The sequence below is a fragment of the Psittacula echo genome (genome assembly GCF_963264785.1).
Source record: "Psittacula echo genome assembly, chromosome: 2".
Taxonomy (NCBI): domain Eukaryota; kingdom Metazoa; phylum Chordata; class Aves; order Psittaciformes; family Psittacidae; genus Psittacula; species Psittacula echo.
In genome coordinates, this window is record NC_137737.1 from 70,269,870 (window position 1) to 70,292,267 (window position 22,398).

The window sequence follows — 22,398 nt, forward strand, 5'->3', positions numbered from 1 at the left end:
AATATAGAAATAAGCCAAATCAGCCCCAGTACTGAGGAGGAAGAAAAACCACCACCATCAGTTTCATACTCCATCCAGCAAAAAACTGGGGACACCAATGACTCACTGTACATTCCTCACCTTTTGTTAGATGAAGTGTTGACCTAAGAACCCAGAGGGACATTGGAAAAGTCAGCAATCACCAAAAAATAGACACAGATGCTACGAAGCAGCTGTATAACAATTTTAACGCTATTACGAATAAGACTTTTCTGTGCTAATTTGAGTTATGACTATTAATGCTATTTAACGGACTAATCCTAATAATTTTGACTAGACTTGTTAACCACCCAGAACCCTAGCTTGTAATTCACAATTGCAAGAAAGTCATAGCTTTTTTGTCAAAGAAATTTAAAGCTGACTAAAAGCAGACAAAGGGGTTACACCTCTCAGCTCAATAGTTTGTTTACTAAATCATTTGCCATGTTCTAATTTACTTTATATTCATTCTCAGCCAGAAAGGGATACAATACCAGATCCTGTTTGTAGTCACAAAGAGCTTTGAGGATAATGGGCTTGTTACTCCGGTAGTCTGGGTTACGTGGCTTCAGCTGCACAATCTTCTTGGATTTATTCACCAAACTCTGCACTTGCCTCTTGTATTCAAGAATTCTCTCTCGTTCATTCTGCAAAGATTAACTGTATGTTAAAAATTCATTAAAAAGAAACCACATCTAGTTCCCACTGTTTTATTAAGAGGGATACATGTTGTGCTCACAGTGGGCAAAACTGCCTTTAGCTCCAGTGGTATATGCCTTTGGCCTATAATTAAAAAATGAAAAGTTTGTAATACTTGCAAAGGAGGTTTTTGATACAGATCTGCAATGTGGTTGATGTGATCTGTAAGAAGCACTAGCATAAACAGAAAGAATCTATTATAACATGGATGCTAACAAAAAAAACCCCACAAAATTACACTCTCAAACCTAACTTCATCAATTGCCTTTTTCCATCACTGACCATTTTTTTCTCCAGTATATTCAATCTGGAGTTGCAGTACCTAATTCACAATGAGGAAATACTTGGCTAAAAAAGCTGAGTTAAGTCTTTTCAAAAAGACTACAGTGACATAGTGACACAATGAATAATTTTTTAAATGAACTTATCCTTTGAGGCAAAATCTACTCTATCACCTATGAATGAAAGTGATTTTTAATTTGTTAGCATGTCAGAAACTTGAGAATTTGTTAGGCTCATTCCAGGTTTAAAAAGACATCAGAGTTCCCAAAGAGTATTACATAAATTCAAATAACACTGATCTGTTTGTAGGCTTTCCTAAGATATAGACAGGAATATACTGTTACGGTTTCAAGTTCATACAGTACTGTATATAAAAATTGCAGTACACCTGGGTTTACATTTGGCATCTAAAAGGGGCAACTGATTTCCAAGGAAAGCAGAACATAACCTGTCATGTGGGTGTGACAGTACCTCCAGCTCTTTGATCTGCTCCAGCAAAGACTGTAGTGACATGCTCTTATCACAGATGAACTTCTTTCTGATGGAGTCTTGCAAGTTTTTCAAGTAGCACTCTGTGGCTTGGGCCTCTTCAAAGAACTATTGGAGGAAAGTTGTGATTTCAGTTGTACACAGCTCTTAAAAATGCTTGCTAAAAATCAGTGGACTCTTTTCACAAGAAATCCCAGTTCACATCTGGCAGAATGGCAGCATTTACAATATGGTAACAATGTGTTACACATGTTTAAGCATGCATTTAGAAAGATTCTGGTACACGAAAAATATCTGGGATGGGATTCACACTTTTTAAAAGAGTAGTGTGAATTCTCCACATCGCTACTCACCTGAAAGTAAGCTGCATTTTCTTTCAGATGAACATCAATGCATTTGGTGATCTGAAGAATCCAGCTCCACTGAGTTTGTAATGTATCCATGTAGGCCTAATAAAAATAGCAATATACAGAACTCAAACCACCACACTGATGTCTCTCCTTACCCAGACTCAAGCAAAACTATTTATGCTCCACATAAATGCAAATGAAAAATCTGCTACAACAAACTGATGCAAATAGTTCCCCAACTTCTAAGCATCTACCTAACTGAAATGAGTTAAATGCCTGCTTGTGGGATGCAGAGAGAAATTTGTGCATGACTTGAATTTTGTTTGATCAGCGTAAAGCCTGAAATGCATGAACAAAAAAGGATTAAATGCACAAACATAAGTGCAAATAAAATGTTCCAATTGCAAATTGTCCTGTTCTTCCAAGGAACAATATCACACACGATTTTTTTGTGATGGCTATTTTTAAATTCAAACTTCTTAAGTAATCCTTATGTATATTCTTTAGAAAATTACACACAACTTTTACTTTACTGTTGGAGCTTACAGGTATCTTTCCTTTAAGGCAGAAACAGACCACAGAAGAAATACAAATGGTGATTTTATGCAACATGTTAACAGTTAACAAATTTAAATACACTGAAAAGCAGGAAGGACTGATTTTTTTTCCTATTAGTTGCTTTTCGTTTCAGGGTTCTTATGCAGTCTTAAAACTGCAACAACTACAGCATTTCTTAATAAAATGAGATTTTCCAAATTGTTGCAGCCTTTGTAATTGAAAGGTAAATGCACATGAAGCTGTGAAAGCAAAACTGCCTTGGATAAACTGTAGAAATGCACTATGAATTTCAGTTGCAGAACATATCTGCACCTGGATTAAATATAAACCCTCAACAAAAGGTGTGGCTTTCTTCAAAAGCATGCCTACTGAGATAGCAGAACAACGACAACATGCCTCCCCACCATAAATTCCACTGCACTGTAGTCAACTCAAGATACAGCAATTTCAATGCACTCAGACATTATAAGCCTTGTATTATTTTTTACATGCGTCTATCATCAAATTTGATAGCAATGATAGCTCTTTCTTAGCTCTTAAGAAGTCTGCACTTCTTGTGGCCACTCCATAAAACATGGACATGCTTTTTGGCAGGCAAACCCTTCTCAGGTCCAAGTGCAGCATTCCATTTGCAGACTTTCACTGAGAACTTTTCCCATGTAGCAGTGAAGGAGCAAGTGAAATCACACAACCTAACTCACCTCGATTTTGTCTGAAGCAGGGTGCTGGTTGAGTACTAGCTGGTCACTTTCTTGCTTTAGCTTATTGAGTTCTTTTTCTTTAAGCTCCAGTTCACTCATGCGTTTCTACACAACCAAAACACAGCATTAAACAAGTCCCCAAACATGCTGCACAGGACGATTTACTTAAAAAATTCCAGATAGTTGTGATAATGTAAAATGATCCCTGCTAACATTACATAGTAATTCTATTCAGTGTACTGAAGTTAATTATGAAGACAATAGAATCAAAGAAGGTACACTTTAACCAGTTCTAGCCTCTAGGCCTGCTGCTTCATGGAGCAAAGCATCCAAAGTTCTGCTTTTCCTAGGAACGATGGAAGCAAGAATTACTGCATTTTGCAACATCCAGAACAACTGAACTAAAAAAAACAGTACCTCCTTAATAGTGTGAACTTTCACTCCTTTTTCAATTCGGAGATCAGCACAAATATTGGTTAAAGAAACGCACATGCTCAATTACCCACAGAAGACAAGGAGCAGTGGAAACTACCTCTGACTGTGCACTCAACGTGGTGCTGCCAAAACTGCCAGAAGAAGAGAGCAGTTCCCTCTAGTATAGTTCTACTTCCTCGTGACAGACAATCAAGGTCAAATACCGGGACACCCCTAAACCCTACATAGTCCTAACAAGGAGAATCAAGCTGCTTGATTCAAGTCCCTCCATTTAGTTTGCCAACATAATGACTGTGCGCACAAGCTATATGTGATTACTGTCCACAGCGGACAGTACTGATAAGCCCAGCTTCCAAGATCAAAACAAACCATGACAACTAGTTGAATGGGAGCACAATCTTCCAATAGGTGTCCAATCTTGACCCAAAATGTTGTCACACAGTACTTAATCCAAAACCATCAATAAAAGTCCTCAGGAGTGAAGAGTGAAGGACAGACCATCCTGTGATCAGTCCCCAGTCTGAGCCAGGCTGTTCCTCCCTCACTATCCCAAAAGAAAAATATGGAAAACCTAGGGAGGTTGAGGTGTCTTACAGAGAAGGCCTCCTGCTTCCTGGAGATGTCAGTGTTTCTGTCACTCCAGTCGTAGAGAAGCTCCTCTTCCTCACAGTCATTGATCCACATGATCTCTCTGCTGGTGGCCTGAATGAGGTTCTGGAACTGACGGAGCTGATCCATTCTCTCGAAGGAGTATTTCTAAAAGGAATTCCAAAAATGAGAAGCCATGAACACAGAAATGCCTCTGCTAGGTGGAGAAGGGAGGCCAACATGTCCTTTTTTTTAATAAAAAACTAAAATAACAGTAAAAGCCATACATCTATAAAACCTGTTGGCAGTGGACAGCAAGTAAGGTGCTAAGGTTTATTGAGCTATGAAACCTGCTAGCACTGGACAGTGGACAATACGTCTGGATTTATAGAACAATGGGAATCTGAAGTCAGCAGCTTTATTTCAAACACAAGCGTAGCAGACATGTAGACAGGCAAGCAAAAAGGCATGGATGAAAACACAAGAAATGCCCGAACATTTAACATCACTTTTATCTGCACCTCAATAAATCCTTGATGTTGTAGCAGCACCTTTTACGTAGATGACAGTTCCTAAAAAGATTCCTTCTCTATTCTCACATCACAACATACATCCTGTTGCTTGAAATGTGTACAGGAATCAGCTTCCAATCCCAAGCATCATTTGCCCAAAATTCCCACTGTATTTTACGTGAAGTCCAAAGCGGGAGCAATGCACACCCCTAGACAAAATTTGGTTCTAATCCCACCTTTGAGTAACTTTTTAACCTTCACAAGCTGGTCCAGTGGAAGGTGCCCTTGCCCATAGCAGAGGGTTTGGAACTGGTGATCTTTAAGGTCCCTTCCAACCCAAACCATTCTATGATATACAGACTAACTTCATCACTACATTTACTCCCATTAAGGAGGGAGTTCTACTCTTCACCTGCTTAGTGACCAACTCCCTTCAACAGGTGCAAACTAGAAACCCTCTTGTGAGAGTAAGTCAATTACACATCAGGTAATGAAATAATCTCAAGTTCATGACTCAAACTGAACCATGTAGAAACTACAAAGCACTGTCAGCTTACTGCAGAACAGCAGTATTGAAATATTCATCTGTCACTCTGCTGAAACCTGAAGTGTCCCTTGACTATCACACCGCTGTTAATAAAGCAAAAACAACATTCACCATAGAGGGTATCAGAAATGAACACATCCCATGCTCACCAACAGTCCTTCATATTCTTCCTCCAGCTGATGAACTGCCGCCTTCTCCCGCTGAAACAGAGAAAGCAAATATTTAGTGAGCCTTTTACAAGTTGGCTGTTTGCTAATATCTTCTTCAACCTGTCAGTATCATAATGTTAGAATTACAGGTGGTAATCTGCAAATTCCTGCAAGAGACATAGGTGAAGAGAGATCTGCACCACTGGAGACCACAAGAAGTATAAAACTAAAGGTTGGACAAAATCACTTCCTTCAGGGATGCTTTAGTACATAAGCAAGGTTGCACATAACCTCTGTAATACCAAAACAGCTCCCAAAACTGAATCGCTTTTTGCACCAAACTCCTAGATACCCATGTGAAACCAGCTAGTCCTAAACTAACTTTGGAGATTATGAAGTAGTATAAACTACAATATGAGCAGGAGGCTCCAACTTTTATTACCTTTTCTAGGACTGGGAACCTGCACAACCTTGGAACTGGTATTCCATAGGGCCAGACTATCACCTTTCCTATTTGGAAACAGGAAAGGAAAAGGGAGTAACACCCCTTCCACTCTTCAGCTTGGCTGAGAGATCAGAGCTCCAGAATGGAGTGCCTTTTCTTTAGATCCAACTCTCCTCCTGTCCCTGTGAGCAATTAACAGAAAAGAAGAACGGGAATGAAGTAAGACTCCTCTCTTCTATACCTAGCTGCTGGGCTGATAGGAGATGAAGTTAATCACTGCATTTTCAGTGACTTTTTTATCCAATCACAAAATCCAGAGGGGAAGAGAAGCCTCAGAGGGGCAAAATACAGAAACTCCCTCATTCTCCCTCATTATTCAAGGCTGTATCTAAGCACCCACCTTATCCTTTCACTTTCTTGTTTTAATGTACCTAAACAAGAAGTAAGAATAATCATTCTTAGCCATTCTTCTCGCAAAAAATGTAACATCTATTTGCCAGCCTTGGTACACAACAATAAATGTTAAATAGCTACCAAAATTTCATTTTAAAGTTCTGGGGAAAGGGGTGCAACACAAAATCATAACAAAATAATAAATATTAGGGTTGAAATTGGTTGCTATTGTGACACCAGTACTTTCTGAAGAGAAGCTGGACTACTCAGCATTGCTTTTTGTAGTGGAATACCGGCAAGCCAATGATATAAATCTAGACTAAGCAACATGTAAGGTGAGACAGTAATTACCAGATCTGTTTTGACTTTGTCCAGGTGCCAGCGATAGTCTCCAATGGCATTGTGAGTTCTCCTATGGTCACCAATTTGTTGCTCGATGGATGCTGCATCAAACCCCCATTTCACTAGCTCCATTTCAGCCTAGGAGAAAGAGACAACATTTGTACTTTCATTTCCAACATTATTATCTAAATTGAAGCATAAAGGAACTGAACAGAAGGAAACACGCAGTAGAGAGTAAAACTGTACAAAGGGAAGCTCAGGATAGAGGGTTACAATTTCTTTAAATCGTCATCACTTAAACTGTGTGACAGGCTCCCAAAGTAGAAGAATCAAAGTAGAGAAAATATTTAAGTTGCTTAAAACTAGACTAGATGAAGCACACTTAGTAGTGTAGTTTCATCTGTTCTCTTTGGACCAAACTGCTCTTCAATGTGCTACTGTATAGTTACGTTGTTATCACCCTGAAAGCAAATTATTACTTTATCAAACAATGCTATTCATGCAGTTCATGTGATAATACCCAGAGTCAAGTTCTGTAGCCCAGTACACTATATTTCCATTTTAATTGCACTCACGTAAACTCCAATAACTTCAGTCAAACTAAATGAAGAAGCTGAAGATACACTGGAATCATTATAGAACATGTAGTTTGTTTTGCATTTTAGCAATATTTATTGTAGGATGTTGAGTGAAAATCTCTAGGAACAGCCTTTGAAAAAAAGTAATACACCTGGATAATTACTAACTTAACAAACTATCTGACTGCAGTTGTTTTTTCATTATTTTCAAATATTAAAAGCCAATGAATTCACGGTTCAGCTCCTCAAACTCCAAATCGTCTTTTATGCTGTAAAGACGCACTCCATCTATGTCTGAATGCCTGTCTGCACAGGCACACAGTAAAGAAATAGGTTTCTTAATCTTGGGTTGGGACCAAATTTGGTAATTACCAGCCTGGAGCCAAATCTTTGTGAGTCAACAGATAACAATAAAGCCCAAACCACACTCAAGCGTAGGGGTTCAAAGGCAGTATTGAAAATGATCCAAGAAGCAAAACCACTTTGCATTCAGCCATTTAAAAGTTAAGGGACTTTGACCCTTCTCATTGTATTTAAACAGTCCAAAGAGTCTGTAGCAACAGCGGCAGCCCTGGCTGACTGCCAGTATGCGAACAAAGGCTGTCCGTGTTTCACTGCACTTTCCCTAATTGTGCGCTAGAAATTTGACCAACCCTCCTACCACCTGATTCTCCTGTCAGCAAACCATCCAGACAGAAAACAGAAAAACATCAGCAGAAAACCACAGCTGCTCAGACCTTTTTCCCACCTCTCGTCGCATTACTAGGGCAAATGTTTTCCTAGTCCCAGTGTTAGCAGGTAATGGGACACAGCGAGGCACGCAGGGAAGAAGATGCATGGTGGAAAGTTCGAAATTAAATTTCCCTAAAAAAAACCCTCAAAAGCCCAAAAGGGAGGTAAGTGCTTACCGGCCCCACCTCAGCTTTGCCTTAGGGACTGCAAAAGGGAGAGGGAGAGAGCCTTTTACTTTCACAGGAGGTTTTGTGTGGGAACACAGCTATAAAGTACTTGCTTATGCTACCTGTGCTTGACGACAGGGTGTCTGAGCTGGGTGTCATGTGGTGTCTTAGGGAGGTGCAGCATGTTCACCATCTTTCAGTGCTGAAAGCATGCCTAGTGTCTGTTCAACATCACTACTCGAACTATGGCATGTCTGATGATTAGCCTACTCTCCCCACAGTGAGTAGAGCAATCATACCCACTGTTGCTGCCCAGGCACAATACTTATCCATGTTACCACTCAAGGACTGCACCTCCACTTCTCTGTCTTCCTTTAAAACATGTCACACTGTGGGAGGGCACTGAAAACCAGACTGTGACCGGCACCCACATAAAACTATGGCAACTGTGCAGAGCTCTCCCCTTTGTATCTGGTTTACATAGCAGTCACCTGGCAAACACCATATACAGATAACAATGACAGGATCACTAAGCAACAACCTAATAAAGAGAGAGACAAATAATGCAATTTCAATTTACAAGGAGCCTGCAAAGTATAACTTAAGCCATCCTGTTCCATCCTCCCTGTCTCTCAGAAAGGGCTGTCCAACCACAAACATACAACTTTCAGTGCAGCAGCACAAAAACAGACTATGAGCGTTCAACATTCATTTTCTACTCCAGGTTACACCATCAACAGCTGTGCATAGGAAAATTCATTCTGGAAATGCAACAGATAGAAACTTCAGCATTTCTGTGTGTCTTTCAGCAGTGACTTCTGAAAGCCTAGTCCTGTAGCAATCAGCTCTGTCTTCTGGCTCCCACTGAGATAAGGATAGATTAAAGGCAGGGAACAACTGTAAAATACTGGACAATGGTTAAATCTGTAAAGCTGGTCCTATCTGTGTAAAGGGTTAAAATAAATATGAATCATAAAGGAAATCTGTGGAAGGAAGGAAGGAAATATCAGGTGTAATAATCCCTAACACAAACATGGCAATGCCTTTTGTTATGCTAACAGCTGTGTCTCATTTAGCTTTCAAAGCTAACTTCCATGCTTTTTCCTCTACAAAAGAAGACCCCAAATCCATGTTTGTATTTCAGTGGAAATCCACTATATATTCAATTTGGGGGTAGGGAGGGAGGGGGTACTTGGAATAATATACTAGCATTCATGCGTGCTTTTAATTTTCTACTGGCACCCAAAATATTACAGCATGTGAGGTGATATTCATAAAAACCACCAGGTCAGCATTTTCTCTGGGTTTTGCACAGATTTACCTTCTGCTGCCTCATCCAGTTTAAACATTCACTTGTGACACGTTTCGTGTACTCATCCCAGCCTGAGCCACTCTGAGAGGAGTAGCAACCACCACCTTTGGAGCTGGCCCTCCTGGCACGGGGAACACTGATGGCTTTGTACAGGGCACGCATTTGCTCTTGAAGTTGAAGCAGCCTGAAAGGGAAGGAACCACTTAGTGCCTATGAGGAAAACACTCAGAAAACATGAAAACAACACAATTCATCTCTCCTACTGGACCACCAAGTATTCAAAACAGGGTGCTGAAAAAGTACAGGCTGTGGAAAACATATGCTGACTCTAATTTCATGGGGACAACCATGGTATGAAATTTTGTAAGAAATATATTACTGCAAGGCCCTTCTCCACGTTGGCAATCCCCAAAGAGATTTAGTTCCACCTTACTGATTTCTGACACATCCTGCAACATCAGGGAAGGCAAGCTCTTGAGATACCACAGACTTATCGGCCACATTCCCTCCCCCGCTCCCTGGCAATACCTCTTCTGATACATGTCACAGGGCTGGCCCATCTGCCTCATCTCTCTGATCAGCCCATCCAGGATATCCATTTGGTCATTTGCCTGCGCAAAACAATCTTCCAGATCTCTGTTCCCTCTAATTTGGACACCATCCCCATATTTCAATTCCTAAAACAAACAAACAAACAAACAAAAAGAACAAACACAAAAAAAAGTTAGATTAAATTAAATATTAATCATCTAAGCCTCAGCTTCATTGTTTTAAAAAAGATTTTATGAGGACTGATTATTTTTAGGAAGCATGATAGTTTTCAACCACTAGGTCTCTGATTGCCAGCTTTAACTGGCAGAAGCCAAATTAACAGAAGATCCATAGTCATTAGAAAGTCCTTATTTTAAATAAAACATGAAAGAACGTTATTAAAACATAGTATCAACCAAACCTTTCCACAAAGAACAGCACAGTCTGACTGATGTTTATTTCAGCAGAACCAAGGCTTCACACAGTGTGCTAAGTTTATAAGATCTTATGCTTTTGTGCTTAGAGGACAAGAAGACATTGTGCTAGTGGGAGTTGGTGGACATTGCTCCTGGCTTTTCAGAAGTTTCCCTGGGGTTCTAAAACTTTCTTCCCCTGCAAAAGCACAGACTGCACCCTGTCTGCCTAGGACCAGCTCCATGCCCTGTCACATTGGCATCTCACCTTACCATTCAAAGTCTAGGCAAATTCTTCATGCACTGTCTCAGTGCAGTGGACCAGCATGGTCATGGTGCTTCAAGGAGGAAGGCACGCTATTTGATCTCATCCCACACTGACACAGCCATGCTTATCAAAACATAACCCAGCTGTGATTTGATTTTGCAAATAAAATATCGATGGACCTCATTACTTTGTCCCTCAGGAAGAAAAAAAACAAAGTAAGCAATGTATGTTGTGGCACCAAGCTGGAACTAAACATCAAGTTCTTTTAACTTCAGTGGAATAATATTAATCCTTAACATGATGTAGTATTTACTCTGGCATTGATTTTTATATAAACATGCTCACACACACTCTATCTCTGAAAAGGATATTACTGAACTGCTAACAACAGAGTTCATTCCCAAAAGAATTTTCTGTTCACAGAGTGTCCAAAAGTGTGCATTAAATCACATACACTGCCAGAACTGTGAATGGGTTTTACTCAACAGCAGGATGCACTCACCACCCTGCACCTCCTCTGACTTCAGCAGGAACAGAGGACATCCCATGTTCACTGGGACTGAATCTAGAGCCAGTGAATGATCCACCCCCAGGCGCTATGGGTTTGTATCAGTGTAATGTACAGCAAAGATTATCTGTATGCATTTGGGATGAAACAGACAAGAAGATTGTAATCGAGTTTCATATACTACTTTAGGAATCATCTGGAAAAATAAAATCAAGGTAATAAAGGTCTTTCCTCTGGTGGTTCAGGTTCATTATGGCCAAAAAAATGATGCTGATATTCTACAGAACACACTAGGAGAACATAAGTGGTCATAACATTATTAATAGCTGCTTACAATGACAGTGGTCTTGATCTAAAACTGAAAAATAAGATGCAGTAGAATCTGTCTGAAGGGTGTTTTTTTGTTTTGTTGGGGTTTTTTAATTAAGAAGTCCCCCTTTTCTTAATCAGATCCATTTCAGTTTTACTGAACACTGAGTGCAGACAAAAGAGGGAGATGAAAAGAGGCATGCTATTCCACTCCCAGTTGCCTCACACAAACAGCTGAAAGGGGAGAAAGGAGATGAAGAAGCAGAGCCTGTGAGTCCACGTAGCAATGCAGCATTCATTCTCTGTAATATTCATAACTTTTGGTAAGAAGAACAAGAAGCACTCACGGGTTGTACTATGAGCTCAGCTCGCATCAGGCAATCCGAACAATTTTGCAAAAGCTCCTGGATGGTGTTCTGGCGTCTGGACACTGTACAGGTCCCATTCTGACTGTTGCGGGGGAGAAGAAGAAGAAGAAGTAAGTACAGAGATATACAAGAAATACAAATTTAGAACAGCTACGGGAAGGTACATGGGATAATCCACCTCATTTAGCGTCACAGAGGCACATGTGCTTTATCTGGCCCTCCTGCATGACTGCACTGTGAAGTTCTAATGCCGATTCCATGATGGCAGAGCCACTTCATAATACTGTAACAGCAGGCATGGACTGACTTTGCCATGGCACAGAGTAGAAGGTGGAAACTGGCATGCCACAAGACAAGAAAGTTTTTTTCCCCCATAAGGGTATTTGATTGATAGACAAAATTTTGGCAGTATTAACAGTAAGAATGAATTATTAGTGACCTTTGTTAAAGTCAATAGATTAGAGCATAGCCTTTGCGTGATGGTATCATATATGTTATTCACATCAGGCATTGAACGTTAGAGCATAAAGACAAGCAGGATCCTCTGCTACACAAGCACATGAGCACACAAGTCCATACAAGTGTACAAAGGGCCCTTTTATCAACAGAAACGCATGAAGATAGTGTGGTGTCTTAAGAAAGAATTGCAGGATGCACAAGTTACTACAAAAACAGATGTAGTGCCTGGAATTAGAGGGCACGCTTTCTTACAAATAAATAAAGAGGGAGTTCCAAAGTAAAACTCCAGAACTGGGAACACTAATGGAGGGGTGGAGGGGGAAATAAGATAAAGGGGTCATTATTGTTGTCTTGCACATAATCTACTGCATCCGTACTGCCAGAAGGTTGCTTTTCCAGCATTTGGGATTCAGTCACCGAAGCGAGCTCCTGCTAGTTGAATGTGGGTGAGGTGCTTCAAGCAAGGAACCATTCCTTGCTGATGGAATCAGAGCTCCCAAGCAAGCCCAGGCAGCTCCTAAGCCCAAGCACTTGCCAGTGAAACTAAAATAAACCACTACTAAGAGACGGTAAGAAACTAAGACACTTCCAAGCCTTACCTAATTTTCTAACTCCTGTGCTCACAGTAGGTAACCTTTTCCATTACAAATCAATGGAGGTTCAAACCTTCTATACTACATCCTAACATCAAAAAGACTATCGGTTGCAAACTTGTCCAGCTCAGAGCCAGCAAGTCACCTGGATTCAATGGAAATCTTTCCATTGACTTCAACAGACTCTGACTATCCTTTGCAAAAGGAATTCTGACAATGTAAAAAGCTTGGCAGAGCTGTCCCTGGGAAAATCATTGGAGTGGTGAGAAACATTTTTAGGAGCTCTTTTGCAGTATGTGCAGTTGGTGTTTCAACTCTTCTTGAACAAGTAGAAGTTTGAGCAACTTTTCATCAGCTTCCCCCAATACCAGGGAATAGGCCCCCAAAAGACAGAGAAAGAATCACTGGGTGACTTAAAACAAGCTGTACGCACGCAACCCCTGGCTTGCACTGTGACACTTTGGCTGCACAAATGCTGCACCCTACTGTGCTATGCACCCCTGCATATCTTGGAAGCAGCTTAAAGAAAACAACTGTGAAAAATAATATATGGGTCTGATTTTGTGCCAGGCTTCCCATCAGCTTCCTTTTCTAAATCATTCCTTCTCCTTAGGCATCGCTGTTGTGTTTGGATCTAGAAGTATCTGACTGCATCTAAAATTTACATTTAATTATACCTACAATTATTCTCATGAATGAAACATAATAAAGAAGAGAGAGGAACTTTTTAAGCAATTTTCTCTTTTTAGAACATCAGAAGGGTATTCTTCTTCAGTTGCTTTTTCAATTATCTCCTCACAGCTATACATGCTGGATACCTATTAAAGCTAAAAGAACAAGATGGCAACCAGAATTCTACTGTAATAAATCAGCATATGTCCACTAGCTTTAGTGTAACTTCAGAGACCTCAAAGGCATTACTTTTTTCTGAGAGGAGGTCTAAACAATGGCTGTCATAGTGAAAATGCTAAGAAATTGCGAAGAAAAGTGATTTTCAAATAAATCAAACCACTAAAACAATTCAAAAGATAAAAAAGTAGGATTACACGTATTCTGTGTTCATCCCAATGATGTTTGAATACTACATCCAGAATTATTGTCCAAGTAATTAAAAAGTTGGAAAACTGAGAGACAATTGAGATGCACGAAACTATTTCAAAGGCAGAAGCAGATGCTGTGAAGTAGGAGGCTTAAGTGCACCCTAAAGACCTACAAGTTAATGGCTTAGAGTTCACGGGGACCTCTGCAAGAAGAAAGCTGCAAGTGTAAGGCCCTCCAATCAAGTAGATAAAGATATAGCCAAAATAATAGCAAAAGCTGGAGCAGTATAAACTGAAACCAGAGAAGAGAACAAGATTTCAGCAATGCTGCTTTTAACACCATGGATGTCGGTTTTGTTGTTAAAGAGCCTTTTTGGTCAAAATATTGAGATCAATACTAGGCTAAGGACCGAGATCAATACTAGGCTAACGGGTGAAAAGGTAGTGGCCTGTTAAAGGCAGCTGCTGACACTGATCAAGCTACTGGCTTTCAAATCCCTCAGCCAACCACATGGAGTTACACAGCGTTACAGGGCATACGCAGAGACAGCAGATGCCAGTACGGGAGCTGATGTTTGATGGCATAGCTCCATCAAGTCAACAGGATTCAAAGATTTCAAATCTGAAGATTTGCCTGTACAAATATGCTTAAGAAGGGTACAAATCAATTTCTGAACTTAGAAAATAAAAACACTTAGCAAGACAATACCTCTAAAATATATTGATTCATACATCATGTGGCACTAGCACAATCTCACATGGACACATGTTCATTATTTTTCACTCATGTGACAGGAGAGCATTTCATAAGCAGTTTAAAAGGCCCTCAGTATAATATCCCTCTTATTGAAGCCAACAGGCTTTTAATGGGAATAAGTAGATCAAAGCAGAAACCCCAATGCAGAGTAAGCAGACATCCAACCTTGAGGCAGAAGGAAACAGCCAGCGAAAGGAAAATCATCTTCACCACAAAATATACTGGACCAAAGACAATGAAGCAATTCCTAATCCCTGAACATGCTAGACGGCATCATAATGTGGAGGCAAGAACAAAGCTGGGCTACAATCCAACCATGCTACCTAGATCCTATATAAAAATATATTTATACCCCTCAGAAAGAAGGGCATAAATGCTCCAAAACCTCATCAATCCTCACAGGACACAGATTAAGCTGATTAATACAAATGGTATTTTGTCAATGTCTCCCTTGCTTCATACGATTTCATTTACATGAAACTGAATGAGTTTAAAGAAATGTTTGGTCATTGGAACAACTACCGCTGCTGACAATTTGATCTGATTTTAACTCTGATGGCGTCCAAAGCTCAAACCTCTAAGTAGAATCCTGCTGCACCAAACACTGTACACACACCACATGGTGAAAATACACACAGGTTTTTCACTTGTTTTACTACATCCCTGCAAATACAGCATACATTCCAGTAGAAAGGGTAGGGACTGGAGCCTGGTCTTTTATTAGGACTTGTAACACAAGAGTACATGGACTCCAACTAATACATACATGCATTTGCAATAATCTTACCATTTGCTGTACTGCTTTTGTTTTGTAAACCCTGTAGAACAGCACTGAGTGAAACAGCCTGAACTGCTTCATACCTTAACTACCTATATGTCCCTCCAACTCAAAATGTCAGACTGAGACTCTCATTTTAAAGGTAACTCATGAATTTCAAAAAGATGCTATTAAGCTGAGTTCTTTATTAAAATTACTTAGTTTTAGTAATCATTAACTATTAAAGCAGCAAAGGAAAACAAAGAAGGGGGTAGTATCTTTGTTTTAAAATGATGAGAATACTTCAAAACACAGAAGAATCACTTTAATTTGGGATCTTAAAATGTAGCCCTGTATCTCTTTACTGCCAGAAGAGGCCTAGAAAAGGCCCAGCATCTTCACATTGTTGTCATCCTCTACAGGAGCCACCCTACTTGCTGCATGTCAAGGCAGAATACATCGCTCCCTTGTTATCCTGCGCTCTTGCTCTCCCAGAGAAATGAGAGGACAGCCCAAGTCCTGCTGCCACTGGGATGTGGGGAGGACAGCAGCTGCTCAGACACCTCCCTGAATCAATACACCCCACCAGCTGAAAGATTTCCTAAGAGATACATTTTGAATGAATGATATATCCTCTGTAAACACTTGACTGGCACCCTTGCAGGCCCAACCGAGTTGTCATTGCTGCAGAACCCAAGGGGCAAGGAAGAGAGCCAACTACCTTCTGCTTTCTCATTTGCCTGCTGCTGCTGCTGAAGACCCGAACACCCCAGCATAAATACCTGCAGTGTGGAGGCTGCTCTGGTTTCTGCCTTTGTTAGTACACATCAAGAGGTTGCTGTGTTATCTGGGGGTGATTATTATCTAGAGAAGCAGGGTAAAGGAGACCATAGAAGCACATTCAGCAGCTCTGCGGTGCCTTCCAGCAGCTTCACAGCTCCTTAAAGCTTTGGAAGCACAAAAGATCTGATTTTAACAAAATTAGAATAATCCTTGTTAAATTTTCTGATTCCTTCACAGAACATTTAGCCTTTTAATATTCAAAAGTGTTTTTTGTTTTGTTTTGCTTTCCCTTCAAAAAGTAAAGGAAGCTCTAAAAAAGGTGGTTTTGCACATCCGAAGTATTGAGTGACTCCCATAACTCAACAATGAGAGCAAAACCATAGCACTTCTCCACACACACCCCCAAACTTGTTTGAACAAGCAATAGATTCATCAAGGGATTACCTGGCATGCCCAGGGTAGGCAAGTCAGAAGAAAAACCTGACCTGGAATCTCCATTCCCAGCACAGAGCCTGCACACACCACAGGACTAAATCACCACCCATCTGCCATCGCCTGACAGTTGGGGGTGTGTGCCCTGAAACGCACAGGCATATGCTGGCAGAATTGTGGAGAAGCGCAATATCCATAAGAATATAACCAGAAATTAACATAGTATAAATCAGCTTTCCCACACACACCAAGAAGGTGAATACAAGTGTCAGAAATCATTGAGTTTCATAACCGGGTTATCCCCATATGTCTCTGCTCTTACTAGGATCGGTTTTGGCACACCATGGCCTCATCAAACTAGTCCCATAGAATCACAGAATCATAGAATGCACATAGACTAAGGCATTAAACAGGGGAAGTTTAGATTGGATGTAAGGAAGAAATTCTTTACTGTGAGGGTGGTGAGGCACTGGAATGGTTTGCCCAGGGAAGCTGTGAATGCTCCATCCCTGGCAGCGCTCAAGGCCAGGTTGGACAGAGCCTTGAGTGACATGGTTTAGTGTGAGGTGCCCCTGCCCATGGCAGGGCGGCTGGAACTAGATGATCCTAAAGTCCTTTCCAACCCTAACTATTCTATGATTCTATGATGACAGGAAACCTCCAAACACATACGCATCTCACAGGATCGGGCTCTACATACCATTAGAAACGTGCAGGGCTGTAAGAGTCACTGGTGAGATCTGGTGAAATCTCAAGATCCCTGCAGCTAAGTGTCTTCAGAACAAGCAGGGTTTCACAAGGGATCCTGCCACACCTATTAACAGAAAATCCTTGCATGTTTTCCCATGGGTATTAATCATCAGGAGCACCAGAAATGGCAGGCACCATTTCTAAAAGCTGTACCTGACCGGCGTAGCAGGCTGCAGACAGGCTGCCTCCCCACTTCCTGCTCTGGCAGAGGGAGGGACCAAACGCCAGGGTCCCCCCTGGACGGCGGAAATACACCTCTGCAGGACAGCAGCGGCTCAAAACACAGCCAAATCCGTTTGCCTGACAGAGGCATATACATCTGCAAAGACAGTTTTCCCACTGTGCAACACTGTGGTGGAACAGCTCAAAGGGGATGTTACCACACTAGCCCTACCACCAGTCTGCAGGACCCTGCAGATCTCTGTGAGACCCATGGAAAGGGCAAAAATACGGCTTTGAGTCTGTTTTCTCCAAGTTCACTTTGTCTGTCAGTTCCTGAAAGTAATGTCAGGAGACAGAATGTGAATTTCTAACTCTTTTTCTAAGTTAAAGCACAGAAGTTACATTACCTCTTACGCAGAATTGTGTAAATTCATTTATTTTCATATCTCATGCTGACCATGAATCCTAGGGTTGGGGTTTTTTTCCCTAATTTCAGCTATGACAAATAAAACAGCACAATTTGCCACTTTTTTAATTCTCTCACAGCTGATCAGATTTTATCTCTCTGTAGCAAAGACATTGATAAATATTTGACTGATGAATTGGCAGTTTAAGGAGTGTGTGACTCACCGTCAAGCTGAGTATCTGTACTCTGGGCCAAGCTCATCCTGAGTTCCCAAGTCAGAAGAAACCGGGAATGTTGTAAAAGCACCTTGCTGAGCCTAAGGGTAGGGAGCGCCTTCTATTGCTCTGTGAGTAATGTAATACTCAGCACAGACTTGTTTGGCAGAATACGCCCCAAAACTTACAAGACCAGACCCTAAGTTGAATCTTACTGCATTTAAAATTAAGGCAATCTTCCCCATTGGAAAATTAAGCCTCAGTTTTGTGAGTTCAGTAATTGCCTCTAAGCTTTGGCACTGAAAATGTCAGGCTGAACGCAATTATTAAAACCAATTCCATAGATGATGGCCCTGATCCTGCCAGCATAACATACATAGGATTAGTGGATTTTCTGTACACAGCACATGAGCAAAATCAGGTGCAACTGCTTTTTCATTAACTGGTAACAAACCCCTCATTTTTTATTTTGGGACAAATTTTAATTCAAATCAGCACTGATTAAAAATAAACCTATGAAATTCAGTAAGGTGCAAACACACATACTGTTTTTGCAAAAAAATATTTAAAGTATTTTGTATGGGTCAAATCTTTCCACATTATGTATTTTGATGTCATTAACAGGGGTCTTTAGTTCCATGCAGAAGCCTCACAATGAAGTGAACAGGAACTTTCTTTGCAACTCTCTGTGCCAGATACTCCTTTCCAAAAGGAAACATAAATACTATGTTATAAAGAGTAAATGAAAGAATGTTGATATAAGGTTGTTAACCTCCTGATCAGGTCTGTCCTTCCCACTCTTGTTACACCACCACTGAATACTAAAGTAAAAAGAGCCTAGCAACTATGGGCTGGTTTAAAATATGTTACAAAAGATAAAGGCTGCTAAATTAAAGGTGTTTCTCCTTTAGTGAAAGCCAGGAGTAACAGGGAAGTCACTCTAGTGAGTCCAATATAGTTGCGCTAGTGTAAAGTCTGGAAAAGAACCACCAGAAGTAGAATGTTCTGCCATTAATTTTTCACGTCTGTCTCTTTTAAGCAGTAAAGGTATTTGCAATGGAGCACCACTAGCCAAACAAATCCTCACAAATGCAACACAGCAACAGAATTTTTGTGTCCTAGTATGTGCACTCTCCCATGGTTCTGAACTGTTCTAATTATACAGTGAGAACCAGGTATTCTTATACTACTGTAATAGTAAGTAGACATGCTATAGTTTCAATTTATCGTAACTAACTTACCTGCGTGCACACCAAACTGAAAGTCAAATGCAGAACTAAAACCAAGAACTGGGCAAATTAATAAACAAAAAATAGGTAGCATGAAAGTTTTGTCTTTCATTCTGTGGTACATCTAGCAATAGGTCTGACGTACCCAAACAGAGCTCTCTGCTGTCTAAGATAGTCCTCATTCTCTACAGGCATTTATAGATCTGCTTGATATAAAAAGTCTGCCTATTCTCATCTGCTGTTTATTTACTATATGTGTTTATCAGCCTTCTGCAATCCAATCACGATATACTACCCATTAAATTAGGGCTTAAATTTTAACACAAATTACATGACAGCACTTCTAAATCAATTCCTAAGTCAGCAGCATCAATAATGCGGCCAATAGGTTTAATTGAGCCATTCCACATGTGAAAAAGAATAATTGCCAGCAATGTTTTATATAGGTGCTTTATCATACACCAGTGCTGTTTCTTTCAGTGTCTGTTAACTGCTTTTCAGTCCCGTGAACTCCCAGCCAAGGGGATTAACGGAGAAGTTTTCATGACAACTGCACTTATTTTCATACATTCAGAGTACCACTTTGCTTCAAAAAGTCTTTGCTAGAATTGATCTGCTCAGATTGCTGGTACAGCTGTATCCATGAAAGCAGGCGTTCTCCAAACCAGGATTCACAGTTGGAGCCCTCCTACAAGATCTTGACTGTGCTTTTAGCAACAGGACAAGCAGAAGTTAAAAAGGTGGAGGGGAGGCAAGCAGACTGATGTTGTTCATCACGCATCTTTGCTCCCCAGCCACCAAATGTTGGGGATTGCTGTGTAAAATATTATCGCCTTAAACTCCTGGGCCTTGCACAGGCTAGAAACAAACTAAAAAATGAATAAGAGAACGATTCCCACTAGTTAGAATTGTTTAATATGCTTATGCAACTGCTGGGGAGGACAGTGAGAACTGAGCCTGGAAGTATGAGATATAGAGCAATTTACCTCAGTACAGCCTGTTCTTCCTCACCAGGCAAAGAGGGAGTTTATCAGCAGAGAACTGTGGGGTCAGTACAACCAGCACTGATGCATTTTACACCCAAGAGTGCAAAGGGGAGAGTTAACCATTCTGCTTTGTATCCCGTCCCTCCCTTCATGGAGAGTCCCCACCAAAAGTTCTGGGAGATTTTTCAGGGTTAGGATAAAAGTTCTTCACTTGCTTTTAAAAGCCTTTTAGAAGTTAGCCTCCTCAGGGATTCAAGCCGCGAGCAGGCTCACGGCAGCTTTCCTAAGACGGCCCGAAGGAGTGGGGCCGAGGCCGGCGGGTCTCGCTGCCCCATCCCGGCCCGCACCTACCCGTATCCGTCGGAGCCGTACTCCCCCCCGTAGGTCTTCTGGTAATAGTAGGTCTTGTGGGTGTGGGTGCCGCCGCCACCGCCGCTCCCCACCACATGGGAGCTCATCTCGTAGCGCAGGTCGGTGCCGGACTCGGCCCGTGCCATCCGGCCCAAGGTGTTGATCCGCGGGTGCGAGCCGCCGTTGATGCTCATGGCGGCGGGGGACCGCCGCGGGCCGCCGCCCGAGGGGAGAGGGGACGAGGGGGAAAGCGACGGGGAGACTGACTCGGACCTGACGGGGAGAAAGGCATTCACCGCAGGGACACCCCGCCGCGGTGCCGCTTCTCCCTCGCAACCTAGCGAGGGACGGGGAAGGGCCGAGCGCTGGGGATCAGCGCGGCCCGCAGGTGAGGGGAGTGGGGAGCAGGGGCGCCGCGCCGTGAAGCGGTGTGTGGTGGTGTGCGGGCGGCCGGGCGGCGGCGAAGGCTGGTGGCGGCGGCAAGAGCGGAGGTCCCGTCCCGTCCCCTCCCCGCCGGCAGAGGAAAGGCGAAGCCACACCTTTCGACGGCGGTTTTAAGCGGCGCTCCTGGGCGTGGAGCCGCCGCCACCGCCTCGCCTGCGTCCTCCGCGCCTCCTCGGCGGCCGCCTCAGGTTGCTCCGCGGAACCGGCCTCCGCCCCGCCGCACCCGGCCCGGCCCGGCCCGGCCTCCTCGCGGCGGCGGTGGTGTCGCTCCCCGGCGGCCGCCCGGGCACCGCAAGGCTTCTGTCAGCCTCGCACCGGTGTTTCCACGTTCCTGCCCTCCTAACTTGCCAGTGGAAGTTGGAGCGCATTAAAACCTTCCTCCTGACCTGTGTCATACCGGCCTGTGCTTTACCTGCGGCTGTCACAGAGGCCTCGGGACACAGGGCGGCCGCGGCAGGGGTGCCAGCAACGCCAGGCACCCTCATGCCACTCCGGGAAGCAACCAGCACCTGGACAAGGCATCGCTGGTTAAATCAGCACCAAGGATGAGCCCTGTCTGCTGGCCCTCTGCCCCTGCGCATCACAGGGTTGGTGTGCTCGTGTGGAACATGGCATACATGTTTGTTTCATCAACTCCGAAATACATTGGGTCCTGCATGTGGGAAAGCTGTCGGTACTCCAAGCCCAGTGCGTTTCTGAAACAGACCTGAAACTTGTGCACCAGCTCATGAGTCTATTTGTGCATGTAAATGAGGGTATCCAGTAACAGGTGTTTAAACTGACTTTTTCACTTAGTTTCTCTTTATTTCTCTCTTCTGGTGCTCTGAAAGTTAATCTTTACTCTTAAAAAATAAATAATAAATAAGCCAGATCCTAGACACAAAATAGCTTCAATGCATTTGTGTGTGTGCAGGGCATCGGCAAAGGCAGTTTGCCGGAGGGTGACTGGCAGTGCCTTCATTAACAGCCATTGACCACTGGGTCAGTCTCAAGTGTTGATTTGGAACAATTTCTCAGCTACGTTCAGTGGCACTGCCTCAACTGGTCTGGCCACTTGTCCATGGTGTTAGAAAACAAAGAGAAGATGGCCAAATTTTAAGAAGCAGCAGTCACTCATGAAAAATCCTGCCAAGCTTTTCTGAAATAACCCCAAGGCCTTCATCCTCAAGTGCAGTACCAGAGCCAGCCACGTCCATCATTTAATGCTCTGTGACAATGCATGTGCAGTAAGTTCTTTAAATTTGTGGGAGATCACCAGCAGCCCACACCATGCATAAATACTTGAGCCTGTTTCCATCTTCCCTGCACTCATCATTTTCCTGGTATTGTACATCCAAGTG

The 22,398-nt window shown here is 42.3% G+C and overlaps 1 protein-coding gene across 2 annotated transcripts in view; it reads right to left on the bottom strand.

Annotated features, from left to right (window-relative positions):
* The window catches only part of DSP (desmoplakin), a gene marked incomplete at its 5' end in the record, with an annotated part of 37,449 nt that extends 16,641 nt beyond the window's left edge, over positions 1-20,808 (bottom strand). For both annotated transcript variants that reach the window (XM_080610725.1, XM_080610726.1), the window contains 11 exons: positions 513-665; positions 1,471-1,596; positions 1,842-1,937; positions 3,098-3,202; positions 4,127-4,288; positions 5,329-5,379; positions 6,518-6,646; positions 9,307-9,481; positions 9,826-9,974; positions 11,674-11,776; positions 20,615-20,808. In XM_080610725.1, the coding sequence (XP_080466851.1) occupies positions 513-665; positions 1,471-1,596; positions 1,842-1,937; positions 3,098-3,202; positions 4,127-4,288; positions 5,329-5,379; positions 6,518-6,646; positions 9,307-9,481; positions 9,826-9,974; positions 11,674-11,776; positions 20,615-20,808 (1,443 nt within the window). The remainder of the gene's footprint in view (positions 1-512; positions 666-1,470; positions 1,597-1,841; positions 1,938-3,097; positions 3,203-4,126; positions 4,289-5,328; positions 5,380-6,517; positions 6,647-9,306; positions 9,482-9,825; positions 9,975-11,673; positions 11,777-20,614) is intronic.
* Between the last annotated feature and the right edge of the window lie 1,590 nt (positions 20,809-22,398).